Source organism: Myodes glareolus, chromosome 11 (assembly GCF_982192425.1).
Source record: "Myodes glareolus chromosome 11, mMyoGla1.1, whole genome shotgun sequence".
NCBI lineage: Eukaryota > Metazoa > Chordata > Mammalia > Rodentia > Cricetidae > Myodes > Myodes glareolus.
Genome location: NC_142036.1, coordinates 24,552,865 through 24,568,320, shown reverse-complemented (window position 1 = coordinate 24,568,320; position 15,456 = coordinate 24,552,865). Strand labels below are relative to the sequence as shown.

Here is a 15,456-nt window from a genome sequence, read left to right as displayed (position 1 = left end):
GAAACCCTGTCTCAAAAAAAAAAAAAAAAAACAAACAAACAAAACAAAACAAAACAATGACAAAAACATTTGCTGAATCGGAAAACTCTGTCCCCTGAATTCAGCACACCTGCCTGTCATCATCGCTGTTTCTCCCCTGGCTGTCCTTCCTCCAGTCCCTGGAGTCCTGAAACCCAGAAACAAGAACACCTGGGGGCGGACCCCTCACTCTTCCTCACTCTCAAACCCACTCAGGTACCACATCTGCCACCTGGCCTACCTCCCTTTGTTGTCATAGTAACTACAGCCAGCCTGTATCTCCCCTTGACAGGCTGTAACCCCAGGTTCCTGCTAGAGACCTGGCTCTTTACTGAGAACCTCCCCGTCCGTGCCCTCCAGGGAGTCCTTCCCCCTTCCTCAATCACAGTGCACTTCTTTCCCATCCGATGCCCCTCAGTGCCCAGATGCTGCCCCCACCAAAGTTCACCCAGCTCCTCGGTGATCTGGACTCTCCCATTCTCTTCAGTCTCTTGCCCACCCTCTCAGGCCCCAAAGCCCAACCTCCCTAGACTACTAATCCTCAACAGACACCTTTCCCAGCTTCCAAGTCTGGATGCAGGCTATTCTGTGTCCCACGATGCCAACCTAGTAATGTCCCGTAACACTTAGACCTCAGTCACTCCTCATCAAGAGGTTGTCCCCTCCTCTACAGGGCCTCCCCATTGCCGCCTACCTCTTCCTTGCTTCATTCCCTCAATGCCCCTAACCCAGCACAGAAAGCCTGCCCCTCAACTCCAATGCTACACCCCCACCCCTGAACTACAGCACAAAGCTCTATTCCAGTCCTGAGCACATGGCCCCCTTCGGAGCTATAAGTTCGGCTGATTTCAACTTCTCACTCAGCTTGCTTTTCCTTAGACGCTTGATGTCTGCCAGCTTTGGGGGCAGGCTGGTTGCTCTTCCAGAAGACCCCAGTTCAGTTCCTGGCATCTACGTGGCGGCTCACAACCATCTGTAACTCCAGTCCCAGGATATCCAATGCCCTCTTCCGGCCTCTGCAGGCACTGTATGTATGTGGCGCACAGACATAGGTACAGGCAAAACACCCAGACACAGAAAAAAAAGAAAAAAAAAATTAAGTACTGTATCTCAAGTGGGTGATGGCTCAGGAGGGACTCGGATAGAGGCCCTGCTCCCAGCTGGGGAAAACTTACTTGCCAGCCTGGAAAACAGTGGCTGCCCCAAGACTAGGTTTCACAACCTCTGGATCTGCCAAGAATTTGGAAGAAGGAATCTACAATTGGCTACTGTAGTTTTCACACTTGTGGCTTACTCATTTGCATTTGAAAATAACAGCCCAGGCTAACAGACCTCGCCTTCTCCCCCATGGGGTAGAAGCCAGGCTTATGTTGGGGCAGGGGCTTTGCCAGCACACCAGCTGCGGCTGGGCAGGGTCTTCTCTGGTCTTTCTCCACTTGGGGGTAATGAAATCCTGCAGAGAAAAGCGCCTCTCCTGAACTAGCCACAGACCGAACCAAAGAAACACAGGGTTTCTGATGAGCCCTCAGAGAAGCCCAAGACCAGCCCTGAATCCAGTAACCCTCTGTTCCCAGAGGCTGTCTCTAAGAAGGTGGTCACCGCACTCCGTAGTTAGCACTTGGCAGTTTAGCATCTATCTGACTATGTTAGAACCTTTCAGACTTGGGGCAGGGGGTAGGCAAGTCCTGATGGGTCTGTGGGCTTGGGCAATGCCTCTCAGACAGGCCCTATGGAGACAGGCCTACAACTAACCCTCATCAGTCAGGCTCCTTCTCTGGAAGCCTTCCTGACTGAACAGATGGGCTGAAGGTCCCAATATCTCTGCCCCTCTGGGCCCCTGGTCACCCACTGTAGACTGGCCCACACAGGTGTCCAGGCTGCCAAATAGAGAGCAATGCCTGTTCAGTCCTCACCTTGTACCTCAACCCTTGGGTCCTGTCCAGTGCCTCGCACTAACACACAGCAGGTTCCTGTCCCTCCTGGGAGACCCACATCGGGCACACAGGCAGCCTCCTCCCCCTCCTGAGCTCTGAGCTAAGTTGAACAGAGAGTGGCAGAACTTACAGTAAATCAGACCAGGAGAGGCCAGGCAGCCAAGGACAGCTCACCAGTTCCCCTGGGAGGACCTGCAGAGCCTCTCGATGGCCTGTCGCCATCCCTGTCTGAGGAAGTACCTGGTTCTGAGATGTAAACAGCCTTCAAACCAAACCCCAAAATTAATGTTTAAGACTGTCTCCGTCGGCACGTTTTCAAGCTGACATCTGAAATGTCCCATAAGTTTAAATACTTGCAGAGGATGTCATATCCACCACGATGTAAATATTAACATTAGAAAATAAAACTGTTACCATTTCTCTCTTAAATGGTCCAACGTGGTCTAAATACCCTGGTGATCTGCAATCCACCATCATCTATTTTCAGGTTATATAATCGGGGCCTTCTCAGACAGCTCGAAACCAAACACTGCTCTTTTTTCTTCTAAGACTAATTTCCAATCTTCTTCCCTTGGAGATGGTTAAACTGTCAGGGTATTTTATACGGAAAGCTTCTCACTTATTTTTCTACTACACTGCTGAGCTATGTACATAATTGTTTCCCCTCCAAAGGCTTCCTGTATGGTCATAAAGCTCTCACATACATCACAAGTTTCCTCCGAACTAAATCATTGTCGGTTATTAAGATATAATTGATCAACATGACCAACATACGCTCAAAACAAATAATATGCATAAAAAGAAAACTTTATTAGACATGCAACTTTGAGATGAATGGGACTTTTTAACAAGTCATTTCCCGCAACCACAAATGAGTCTTCCCAACTGCTAGAGTTTTCACTCTATCTCCAGTTTTCAGTTCTTATAGGAGCAAGTGTTAAAACTCAAGGGGAGCGGAGATGAATCATCAAATTCATCACCCATGAGCCAGCCAGTAGCCAACTCCACCGGGTCCTCTTTCGCTTTTGTTACCAGCACCATGGATCTACCTCCAGTCATTACCTCCAGGGGTTACAACGGCCAGCGGCCTCCCTTGATGACAGAGGGCTGTGTCCTGTGGTCCCACACTGGGTACAGCTCTGCAGGTCATCAGCCTCTGCCTGCCAGGCCCAGTGCCAGTCTCATCACCTGGACCTGACTCAGTCCTCCACGATCCTGGGTCAGGTCTGCCGACTGCCCCGTTGTGTGCACTGACAGGCTCATCACACAGCCAGAACCTGAGCCCAGGCCACCTTGCTCCTCATCTCCAGAGACGCTTCCCTGGCAGGAGTAGTTGAGGAAAAAGAGGGAATCTGCTAGTTTTCACTGCAGCACACTACATGCGCACACCCGTGCCCGGGAAAGGTTACACACCAAAGCTCCTTTAGAACAAAGGGCCACTTCCTGGGTACACCACAGTCCCCATAAATGTCCATCACTGACGCTGCTGCAGTTGCCAAGAGATAACAGGAAGAGAAATGACTTCCGGGACCTGGATAAACAGGCAGGATCTTGCCCCAGGTTCCTCATGCTTAGGTACTGAACCCAAGTCCTATATCCATCTAGACAATAGCGAAAGACCAGCAACACCAGGAGGGCAGTAGCTTTGTAAACCGATCATGCACTAACACGGAAAGATGGTCACAGAGCAAACAGGCTACCCAAACAAACCTCAGCCTCACTTCACAACCAAACAGCTGACCTCTCCAAAGGCTACAACATCATGAGCCTCAGTTTCTTCATCGCTACAAAGAGATTCCTCCTCCCATATAATCAGGACCTGACAAGGAGATGGATGCTGAGGGGGCTGGGGCATGGTCCCCCTAATCCTCTAACTCACTCTCACCTAACCCAATGACTGGCACCCTGCCTACCTCACACTGGGATGTGGTGCACAAAAGCCCAGCTGATTAGGGGAAACCCAGCCAAGGTATTTGGCTTCCAGCTTCTTGCAGAGTCTCCCTCGGTGTGTTCGTGTTTCAGAGTTCTCGCAACTCTCCGGGATGCCAGGAGGAGGTGCAGGGAGAGGCTTCGCCATGGACTTTTAGAGGCCAGGGTAGAAAGCACCCTGTTTAGCTTCACTCTGTCCCCAGCCACCACTCCTCCCCTCAAATCATCATCCAAATGGACAACAGACACATCTTGAAAGCTTTCAGAGCCCTTTTGCTTGGCACACGTTAAATCATGGCTCCAGGTTCCTGCTCCACCCACAGCCATATAGAGATGGCAGGCATGCCAGGGAAGGGCCTGTCTGGGAAACCCTTTCCTACAGCTGCTGGGCAGGGGCCTCCTGAAATTGAACAAACAAGGGCTCTTCAGCAGGCTTTCTAGAAACTTCCTTTAGATGTCTGCCATCAGCCTTGGTCTGGTCCCCATCCTGGGTGACTTGCTCTCTGCAGGGCAGGCAGATATAGCTATCAATACAAATGGAAGGGCGGACAGCTTAGAACCAGGACAGTCAGGTTCATCTTGGGCAGGGATGGTGAAGGCGATACAGGGAACCAGGCACCGCTTTGGTGCACCTGTCATAACCTGCCCTTCACTGTGGGTCTATATTTTGGGGCTTACATGGAGGTAAACACCACTTCACCATCCCTGGAAAGACACGACCATAAGGGCTAAGGTCTTTTTTTTTATGGTTGTTTTTTTTTTTTATTTAACTTTTTATTTTATGTGCATTGTGTGAAGGTGTCAGATCCCCTGCAACTGGATCTTCAGACAGCTGTGAGCTGCCATGTGGGTGCTGAGAATCGAACCCAGGTCCTCTGGGAGAGCAGTCGGTGCTCTTAACCTCTGAGCCACCTCTCCAGTCCCAGGGGGCCAAGGTCTTTTACCAGAATATCAGCAGGTAATCCCATGCCCAAGCTTTCAGGCAGATCGAACCTGCCGACCTTCCTGAAGAGGCTGCGGTGGTGCCTGGATAGTCACCTCAGGGCCATCCATTCATTCTTTCTTCTCTGGCCCTCCTTCATTTGTCCGTACCCTCTTTCCCTTCCCCCTCCTTTGATTCTTCCTTTCTCCTTCTTATTGCTCATTCTCCCCCTATCCATCCTTCCTCCTTCTCCAGCCAAGGAGCCCAAGACTGAGCACAGAGGACAGGATGGCAGGACATACAGCCAGTCATTACTGTCCCCTCACCCTTCCTAACACCAATCCAAGTGCCATGATCCCCAGGACTCCCGGCCCTGCCTATTCCTCACACACTGTAAACTCTCCAAACGCCAGCAGCCACCAGTCTGAGTCTGGACCCAGTTGGGGAGAGAAGCTATGTCAGATCTCCACAGGATGTCACAATCCAGGCACCCATAAAAAGCTGACGACCACCCAAACTCTCACGAAGACAAATTAGGCGTGCTGAGGTCACCACACAGAAACGTGGAGATGCCATCTGTACTCACCTGCACGACCTCTATCCCTCGCTTCCTGTGGAGAAAACAAAGAAGACAGGTGTTACTGCGGCCGGTCAGCAGAAGCATCCTCACCAGACCACCCCACAGCCAGCTGAGAGCAGCACTGACCGAGACAGCAGCGCACGCAACGCTCAGGCCTCTCCGGCCAGCAGCCTTAGAAGGACCTCCTTTTGAAGGCAAGGTTACTGAGCCCTGAGCCCCCAGTTCCCTTCACAACCTAGAAGAGACAGCTGATACCCAGGGAAACTGGGCTGGAGTCCTGGAGAGCTGACAACAACTATCAGCCTCCCGAGCCCTCCAACTCTGAGCTGGGCTGAGTCTTCAGCAGTAAGACCTCTGGCCTGGACAGCCCCAAGACTCCCCTGTTTGCCTCAACTATCACAGGTAGACCCCCAAAACTTGATCCAAACGCCTTGGTCTGGGCCACAGGTCTGCCTACAGCACCAGCTAGTCCCCTTTCTACTTGCGTTTCTCCACTCCTGGCCACGTCTAGCCCTTCCTACCATCCTTGGCCTCTAGCGGACCCATATCCCCCTCACCCTGAACTTGTTGGGGGAGGTATTTGGGTTTGGGGGAAGGGTGCTTACGCTACCTGACAAAACTACAAGACTTTTCTCAGTTTGAGTTTGTTTTGTTTTTCAGACAGAAACTCACTGCGCAGCTCTAGAACTTGCTATGGAGACCAAACTGGTCTTTAACTCACAGCAATCCACCTGCCTCTGCCTCCCAAGTGCTGGAATTGAAGGCGTGCACCATCATACCTGCCACTATTTTTCCATTTTTTAGTTTTTCGAGACAGGGTATCTCTGCGTAGCTCTGGAGCCTGTCCGAGAATTCATTCAAAAGACCGGGCTGGTCTCAAACACAGAGATCTGCCTGCCTCTGCCTCCCAAGAACCGGGATTCAAGGCGTGCAACACTGTCGCCTGGTTTATTATTAATTCTTAACATGCAAAGAAACGGGCTTCACTAGGACATTTAATACATATACGTCATTATCCTTAGTTCTTATTCCTTCTTCATGGCGGTCCCTTGCTGGTCACCTTCCTCCCCATCTTCCTGTTTCCATGTCACACACATCCGACTGCCCTCACTATCCTGTAAATGGAGACTGCACTTTCCCTCTTCCTCCCCTCATCCATCCCTCAGTTCTGTCAGCACACCACAGACATTCCCGCGTGTCCACGTTTACTGCTGCGCATTCACACACAAGGCAGGATATGGGACCAGACTGCAGCTCTGCCCATAGAGGAACGCGTGAAGAAACACATCAGTGGAATTTTATGCTGCTGGAAAGAGGGAAGCGACTATGGCGTTTGCAGGGAAGCGAATGGAACTAAGGATCACTGTGCTAAATGAAATAAGCCAGACTCAGGAAGACAAATATGTTTTCTCTCACCGTGGAATTAGCCTGGGCTTTGCATCCTCCATCTTTCTCCACCAGCTTCCCGCACAGTCCCACGGCCAACTATCCATCACACTCGTCTCACTCACGCCATCAGAGCTCATGGGTTATGTGAACGTCTTTCCAGAGCATGCCACACTAAGGCTCCCTGCTGGCTATCCACCTTCCTTCATCGACCTGCCTGGCATTTCCTACTGCAAGCCCCTAGTGTACAGTGCACAGGGCTGTCTTATCCCTCTCCAAAGTGTGCACTTGCCATCCTCGACCTTCAGGACTCAGCTCACGCGGGTCCTCCCCCTCAGACTCACACAACATACCCAGGAACCTGGATCCCCGTTCTTCCAGCCCTTAGCCCCTGCTGTCGCTGAGGAAGAAAGAGTCAAACCAGGCCCGCAGGAACTGAAGCGGTCCATGTGTGTATGTTACCAAGGAAAGGGCTCAGAGAAGGCTGGGGTCCAGGCAAGACTGGGGACCTACAGTTCACTCACCTAGGCTCCTTGAAACAGAGACTGAGTAAAATTAAAAACAGTGTCCCTGGCCAAGTTCTGGTGCCCACCCGCCAACAGCTACCCATAAAGGGCTGCTGTCCAGTAGAGCTATAAATATGGAAAAGTAGCTTAGCTCCCAGCCCTGGCACAACACTCAGAGGGCACAATAAATGCCACAGCCAGCCTGGGTATTTGCAGCCTCAGGAAGCAGGAAGGATCTCCCTCGTTGAGGCCATCGTCCTCACTTCTTACGTGTTCGCCAGTTGCTTAGTGAATGCTTCCTCAGGTCCAACTGAGGAACCAGCAGACGGCAGGGCTGAGGATCACTGTAACCATCTGGGTCAGCCAGAGGAAACATGTGGCTAACCTTCCCTTCAGCCCTACGTTCCAACAGAACCCGGCCCCAAAGAACCCAATGAGAGAATGCTATGGTTGATACCACTGGGAATTCTCAGCTCATTCCATCTCCCTGTATTTGCTGAAGGAATGAGAGCCAACATCACCTGCTCCCATGACCGCACAAGGCACAGGCCAGATACATGGCAGCAAGGCCTCAAGGCTACCCGTGCCCACAGCAAAGGGACACACCACATCAGGAGGAGGCGCAGCCATCTGAGAACCTGGATCACCCGCATGTCTCCTTCCCAGATCATTCTAGAACAACTGGAGAGAGAAGAAAACTACAGCTACTGTCCTGAGCGAGGGAACCTGGCCCAGGCCACACAGCCTAAGGCTGCTCAAGGAGGACTCTCAAATCTCAACAAAACATGGACCTGACGGGAAAAGCAGACGACATGGGCCCACATCACCTACACCTGGCACGGCCAGTTTCTCCATGGCCTTAGCCTCCCTATGGTCAAGATTCCCATGGGGAAATCTGCTCATATCCAGAGGATCTCAACATGTGGTTCTTACCTGCTAAGACATCTGTAGTCACTTCCCATCGGGCCTCATTTTACATCACCCCAATCCTTTAAAAGAGATGGGAAGGTCTCTAACTCTAAAACATATGGGATGCACACCACAAGAAAGCAACTGAGAACATCTGGCTGAGTGAAATCTTACAAAGGGGCCAATCTCCCCTAAGAGCCCCAGCAGGCCATCCAGCTCAGGGCTAAGGAAGGAGAACAAAAAAAAGAAGAGGGAAGACAAATGGAGACTTGGGGACTGCTAGAGTGTCTCCTCAGGACAGACAGACAGACAGACAGACAGACAGACACACACACACACACACACCCCACATGCCCTTCACTGTTCACTGGCAACATGCAGACCCACAAGGGGGGGCCGGATTACCCCTTTAATTGAAGTTGGAGCAGGATGATGCTCAGAGGCTCTGGGAAGGTTCCCAGACTGGCACGACACAACTGGACATGACCCCCGGAAGGCAAGAAAAACCTTCATCTTCTGGGCAACAGATCTGAGCCCCTAAGCCCTCTGTGGACTAGGGAAGAGGCGGGGGCAGGGAGGTTCGCAGAAACCATTTCTTCCACTACTTTCACCTCAAGGGAAATAACCTGTCGGGCTCGATTCAATTCTTCAACAGGGAGTCCCAAAGTGTAGCCTCTGAAATCCTGCTGCAACCAGAAAGTTCAGAAGGAAATCAGGACCCCAAAGAGCGGGAGAAGAGAGGACTATGAAAGTCAGGGGAGGGGAGGGGAGAGAAACTAGGGATCTGGCATGTGGAGTGACTCCTCCATCCCACCGCATCACCCAGACACAGGCATGAATGCTGCGGGCTCCGGGACGCCAGCTGTCAAACTGCCCGTGAGTGCAAATCAGAGCCGACTACGTGAAAGGAGACACACCACCGAGAAGCCAAGTGCCACTGAAGAAACAGCACAAGGCAGCACAGAGGACCAGGCAGGCAGGACCGTGAAGGGACAACTCCAAGGCCACAGGAGAGCCTTGGGGGCAGAGACCCCTGTGCCTCACACAGCTCTGTGGAGAGCACTGACCAGGAGAACGGGTACTTGTGCACACAATATGACTCCAAAGTGCCACAAGAAAATGATCTCAGTGAGGCTTCGGGTCAAGGACAAGGGCAGCTGGGAGGAGGGGCTAGAGAGGAGGCAGACTTCTCCTTCACTGCATCCTTGACAGCGGGCAGATGGAACGTCCCATCCTTCACACGATGGTCACATTAGACACTGAGATTGTAAAACAGCGTCAACATCTGAGTCCTCAGAAGGCAGGCCAGAGGGGCCCAGGCTACAGAGTTCAGTGGGGGGAAGGGGGACCACAACGACACAGCAGTGGATGACCTAGAGCCACGTCCTCAATTTTTGTCGTGGGCAAATTTATTACTTTCAACAATACCGGAAAAGGAACAATAAGAGTTAAAGTTTAATAATTTAAGTGTTATTGCCCCTGTGCCTAGGGGCAATTTTCGTTTTCTTGATAAAATCTGCTCTGGTAAGTTTGGGGCAGAGGTCTACTCAAAATCATAATCTTGCTTCCGGCTGAACACCAATGACGGAGGGCCCCTCCCCAGAACTCCAGGGAGAGGGCACCCTGAAGGGATAGGAATTAACGGCTAGCAGAGAGGAAGGATGGCCCCTCCTCTGGAGAGGAACAGCTCTAGGTTCAGGATGGTGACCGGCCACAGCAGTAGCCCTCTCTCTTGGATGCCTAAGTGCCACAACGGCCTATCCCTCATGCCCATCTTGCTCAGCCATGCCCACAGTACTTGCCTTGGCTAATGCAACATGAACTGAATTGGCATGCACTTCAGGAAGCGGCATTCCATTGTGACTACCAGACCCTCCAACTAGTCCTCCTGACCTGAGGACACAAAGGGTAAGACGGTCCCAGTCTGGAAAGAGGCTAATTATCAGGAGGACCCGCAGCCAGTATTTGGAAGGCCGAGGCATGAGGACTATGACTCTGAGACCGGCCGCAGCTGAAGAGATTTCACTCCCCCAACCCCATCCATGAGAGCAGGGGACGCTGCCAACTGGGAGTATGTCCCAGACGTCTGGAGGACAGGGCTCTGCAATGGACAGGACAGAATTACCTGGTCTAAAGTAACCACACTTCTAGAGTGACCACAGTGGCTTAAGGGACATAGTACTGAACCACCACAGAGCAAACATGGAGTAGGCATACCCACAGTGGACTCTGTACGAGTTTGAGCTAGGCCTTTGACAGTTCTGCCCTTTTGAACGTCCATCCCTACAGCCTGACCTAGCCTGTCCTGACTGACACCTGCTCTTCAGGGAGCAGGGGTATACCCTATCTCCATGCCCCCGAATTTTAATTTAAGTCCTGGTCACGCGCATGCGAGAATACAGCCTGCCAGGTTCTGAGCAGCCAGTAACACCAGATCCTTCTCTCACCTCCTCCCCAGAGGGCCCCTTCTCTAAGGCCCCCAGCCTCGCCCATATCTGGCTTCTCACAGCTGCTCGTCAGCCACGGTGCAAGCGGACGCTACCAGTGGCTCAATGGCTGCGGGCAGTGAGGCCCTGGACCCAGAGGCCTTCCACACCCACAGCCCCTGCCCAGCAGGTTCGAGGCTGCTTGAGCACCCACTTCCCAGACTTACAGTACCAGGCTCAGCCTGGAGCCACCTGCCTGCCTGTTCCCTCCCTGGAATCCCCGTTTCCTTGCCGACTGCTCTGTGATTTGGATTTTCCTCCTATTAACAGTGCCAGGAACTGAAATGGCCCGATATAAAGACAACATATGAACAGAATTTTAAAGCCAGTACAAACATATGAATTGTTTGGACAGCACCAGAGACAAACCAGATAAGCTGAAACCTGCCATATGTCCGTTTTTATTTATGGGATGGGGGGTAGGAGGGCTCCTTCCCTTAGTTGGAAAGTTAGCATCCTGAAGACCCTGCCCACACTAGGTGCCCCACCCAAGGGAGGCAGGCAGGCCCAGGTGTTGTTTTCTCTCAGTACAGACAAGCAACCTGACTCATCAACCCCTCGGACCTTGAACAAGCCAGGGCCCCGGAAGTGTCTCTTCCTGGTGAACCCACACTGGCAGAGCAAGTGACTCACCCTTATTGCCCGTTCAGGAAAAGCAGGCATCTGGGGCTACAGTGCCCGTGTAACTCACCCTTCAGTTTCCAGAGCAGAATCAGAATGGGGCTGGGGTGAGCCACGAAGGTATCAGACCTGACCCTTTAAAGTTCTGACACACCTCCGCTCTTTAGAGTAAAGAAAATCTAATTAAAATCTTTTGGGCCCTCAAGTGGGAGGGACAGGCTCTAAGAAGAGCTACCCACAGGCCTCCTCTAACCTGGCTACCAGCCGACCTTACTGAGGCTTGCAATGAACCTGCTCCCTGGATGCAGAATTCTAAGTCCCAAGAATGCAAGAGTCTCGGCCTGGTCTCGGCCTGGAGAGCAAGGCAAGCTGCAGGGGCTCTAAAGGGAGACGTCGGCTCTCCACGTTGGCTCTCCACAGTCCACAGCAGCCTTTAGGGTACACATGCTGTGCTGTTACACAGCAGTGCTGCTTGGATATAGCATGCATACAGCATGTATGTAGCATGCATGCAAGGCACTGACACTCAGAAAGGCTGCGCACCCATAACCAAACTGCCTCCTGAGCAACCACACACCCCTCAACCTGGCTCCTAGTCTCAGGGACCACCAGAGGGGATCCTGAAGCCACAGACACTGGGGAAAGGGGCTTCTCTTGGACACAGATTTTCCTCACCAACTGTCTCTGTCATGTTTCTCTGTGGAACCCTGGCCCAGAGGAACACCTAAGCCACAGGCCTTACCAAAGGATGCTAACAGCCACGTGAAAGGTGAGGGAGTACAAACCATGAGCTGCTGTGTGCCGTGGGGGCCCAAGCTGAGCCAACGTCCTCACCAGCCTCACCAGCAGGAAGCACTTGAGGGTTTACATCAAAGCAAGGACCAGAGCTGGCCCTGTCCCCATCTCAGAGAATTGCCTAAATACTGCCAAACCTCAGGCACTTCGGGATGGCAAATCCCAAGGAGCACTGGTCTGTGGTACGGTAGAGAGCCAAGAAGCCTAGCTCCGATACCTGCCTGGTGGCAACAGAGAGCTGTGACCTTGACCCGAAACTGCTTGCTGGGCCTGCAGTGTCACCCCAGAGCCTGAGATGGGCAGTGTGGATACGCACAGCACTCCATCCACACAGCAAATAATGGAACACATGGAACCTTCCATGATGGGGGTCAGCCTGTTCTCCCTTCCCAGGATGGGAGGACTCGACCCTGGCCTGTCCTCTCCGGTTCTGGAAACTGTCACACTCTTTGGCTCCCAGCCACATCACTGACTGGCCTCCACTGTACTGCCTCATCTCCTCTCTTTGGCACTCCTTCTTTCTCTTATCAGGACCTTGGTCACTGCCCTGGGTTCACCCAGCTAATCCAGGGCAATTTCCCCGCCTCAGGATCCCCTTGCCCCCACCCCCATGATGACACCGTGCCCTCTGAACAGGAGGGCATGGCCACCTCTGCTAGGCACCTTGTATCAGCTACAGCACCAAGGTTTCTTCATTCAGCAGCTTTGCCATCCTATGAGACCCAGACACTTCCTTGAAGCGCCCAGGGTGGAAAGACAGAGGAAAACCTGCCCAGAAATTCAAAGGGAATCTATATGGCCAAGGGAAGGGGAAACCGGCAATCAGGTTCACATGGTGCCCACGGGGTCAATGAGCATTTCCAGGGTCCCTGACAAGACCAGCAGGCCTGGAAAGGGGACCCTGGAGACCTAAGAACCCAGGCCTCAGACCTGGGCTATGAATTGGGAAGAAGGTTGACAATCCTGACTCCAGGGTCATACTGAGGTCAAGGAAAGATGCCCAGGCCAGTCACACCCAACTCCTGGCTCTGAGGCAGGTCCCACCCTGGACTCTGCCAAGCGCTGTGTGCAGTAACAGATTCTCTGAACGTGGAGCCATTTGGAACCTAAAACTGTGCTGGCACCAGGCATACCAGAGCCCTGCAGGGGCCAGTCAGGCTTCTCCATTTATAGGCCTGGGGGTGTAGGGACCTGGCCCCAGTCTCCATCCCAAATGCACGAAGCACCTCAACTCAAAAAGTAGTAACCTGATCTGCTGTCTGAGACTCTCCAGTTTCCAGAGGAAACTGGGCATGAAGGCCTGGGCATGAACCAAATGCTAGGCCAACACCTGCAGTACCTGAGGTGGCTCATCCCCACTCAGCCTGCTCCCTGAAACCACAGGAGAGAAGGGACGGGGAGGGGGGATGATGATGAGGTGAAGCTGGAGGTGCCTGTGAGTACCAGGCGTTGCTCATACACTGACCACTCCCATAGCCTCCCCGCTGCATGGGACCGACACACACTCAAGTGCCAAGTTCAGCGTCGTTAGCACGCTTCCCCAAGGCTGGGAGCAAGCAGAGAGCAAAGCCGTGGTCCAAATTCAGCACTGTCTCTCAAACTCAGTCATGTACCATGGTCTGTATGGGGCTGTATACCTGGCAGTATGGGGCTCAGGCCTGCTAGGAGACCTCTGGGACATTTGGGAGAAGAAGCATTCTGGACAGAGCTGGCTCTGGTCCCTCAGCCCATCCCTGCCCCAAACCTGGCTAAAATCCTCTCTTGGAGCCTGGATTCACAAGGGGTAGAGTCCCCCACACCTGAGGAATAGCCCTGACTGAGGCTATCAAGGGCACAGAAGACACTCCCTAAGGTGTGACCGGCCTCAAACATCCGGGAGTATATAGCCTGGATGTGCCCTGCAGCATCCAAGGTCCAGAATTAGGATAACCCTGGGTCCCCTTGGTTGTCCCTCAACATAGGGCTGACTTTCCAAGCAAAAGGAAACTTCAAAGAAACAAAGTGGATGAGAAAGCAGATGTCTACTAAGCCACAAAAGAGGTGGTTGGCTCTCAGAGCAAAAGACTGTCTGGTAAGAGGTGAGTGTCCTGTGCAGAGAGGAATCCAAGCAAGCAGGTTCTAGATACCTACAGTCAGGAGAGGAGACTGGTGCATGGGAAAAAAGACACAACAAAAATCTACAGAATAGGCTGGGCAGTGGTGGCGCACACCTTTAATCCCAGCACTCGGGAGACAGAGGCAGGCGGATCTAGGTGAGTTCGAGGCCAGCCTGGTCTACAAGAGCTAGTTCCAGGACGGGCTCCAAAACCACAGAGAAACCCTGTCTCGAAAAACCAAAAAAAAAAAAAAAAAAAAAAAAATCTACAGAATAGGCTGAGCGGTGATGGTGCACGCCTTAAATCCCAGCACTCGGGAGGCAGAGTCAGGTGGATTTCTGTGACTTCGAGGCCAGCCTGGTCTACAAGAGCGAGTTCCAGAACAGTTAAAATGGTTACAGAGAGAAACCGTGTCTCGAAAAAGAAAAAAGAAATCTAGCGAATACCACCCAACCTCCAAAGGCTTCTGCATCTGCTAATGAGAGAAAAATGAGGGGTGCAGTTGCATTGCACGACTGTGGCAGGGATGGGAAGGCCGCTAAAGAGGTGAGACTGACACGGAGGCCTCAGAGGACCCCGCTGCCCAGAGTCACGCTCCAGAGCCAGCTCGCAGCAGGCGGGCACATGCCCCCCACCTCCCTCCTTCCCAGTGCTCATGCCCTGCCAGGCTCTGCAGCTGGGAGTCATGGCCCCAAACATCTGCCATAACCCCTCAAGCCTGACACGGGGGTCACAGCAGCCAACACAGCAATGCCAAGAGCCAGGGCCCTGTGCAGAAGAAATGGCAAGAACAGGCATATCTTACTCCAAGCAGAAGTAAAGAAAGGAGAGGGAGGAATGCCTGCCAGGCATCGGGAGTAACATATGCAAAAGGCACACACCTGTGTCCTGTGGGCCAGCAGACTAGGTCTCTAGATGGTCTTCCTGCTGCCCCACATGTCCACCTCCTGCCAACGACCTTCCACTTCAGAAGCATGACTCACCTCGCTGTCCTGCCCCATCATGCCTTCATGCAGCTTCTCTTACCACCTGGCACTGAGGCCCCTAACAGATGTCACCTCCCTACCCACAGTCCACACCCTGTCTGCTGTGCCCTACCTACAGGCCAGTTCCCACACACACTGACCACCTGCCTACATTTTACTCCAACGGCAGACACACCCCTTTTCTATCGACTGCTAAATCCTGTCCCAGGAAGGACCCCTCAAAGGGTGCAGGAGTGGGGCTACTATGGAGCCCAGGAGCCTACTGAGGCCATCAGACCTGCTTCAGAC

The 15,456-nt window shown here is 52.7% G+C and overlaps 1 protein-coding gene across 2 annotated transcripts in view; it reads right to left on the bottom strand.

Moving 5' to 3' along the window:
* The window catches only part of Itpk1 (inositol-tetrakisphosphate 1-kinase), a 134,298-nt gene that overhangs the window by 95,270 nt on the left and 23,572 nt on the right, over positions 1–15,456 (bottom strand). For both annotated transcript variants that reach the window (XM_085697854.2, XM_085697855.2), the window contains exon 2: positions 5,390–5,414. In XM_085697854.2, coding sequence (XP_085553980.1) covers positions 5,390–5,414 — 25 coding nt within the window. The remainder of the gene's footprint in view (positions 1–5,389; positions 5,415–15,456) is intronic.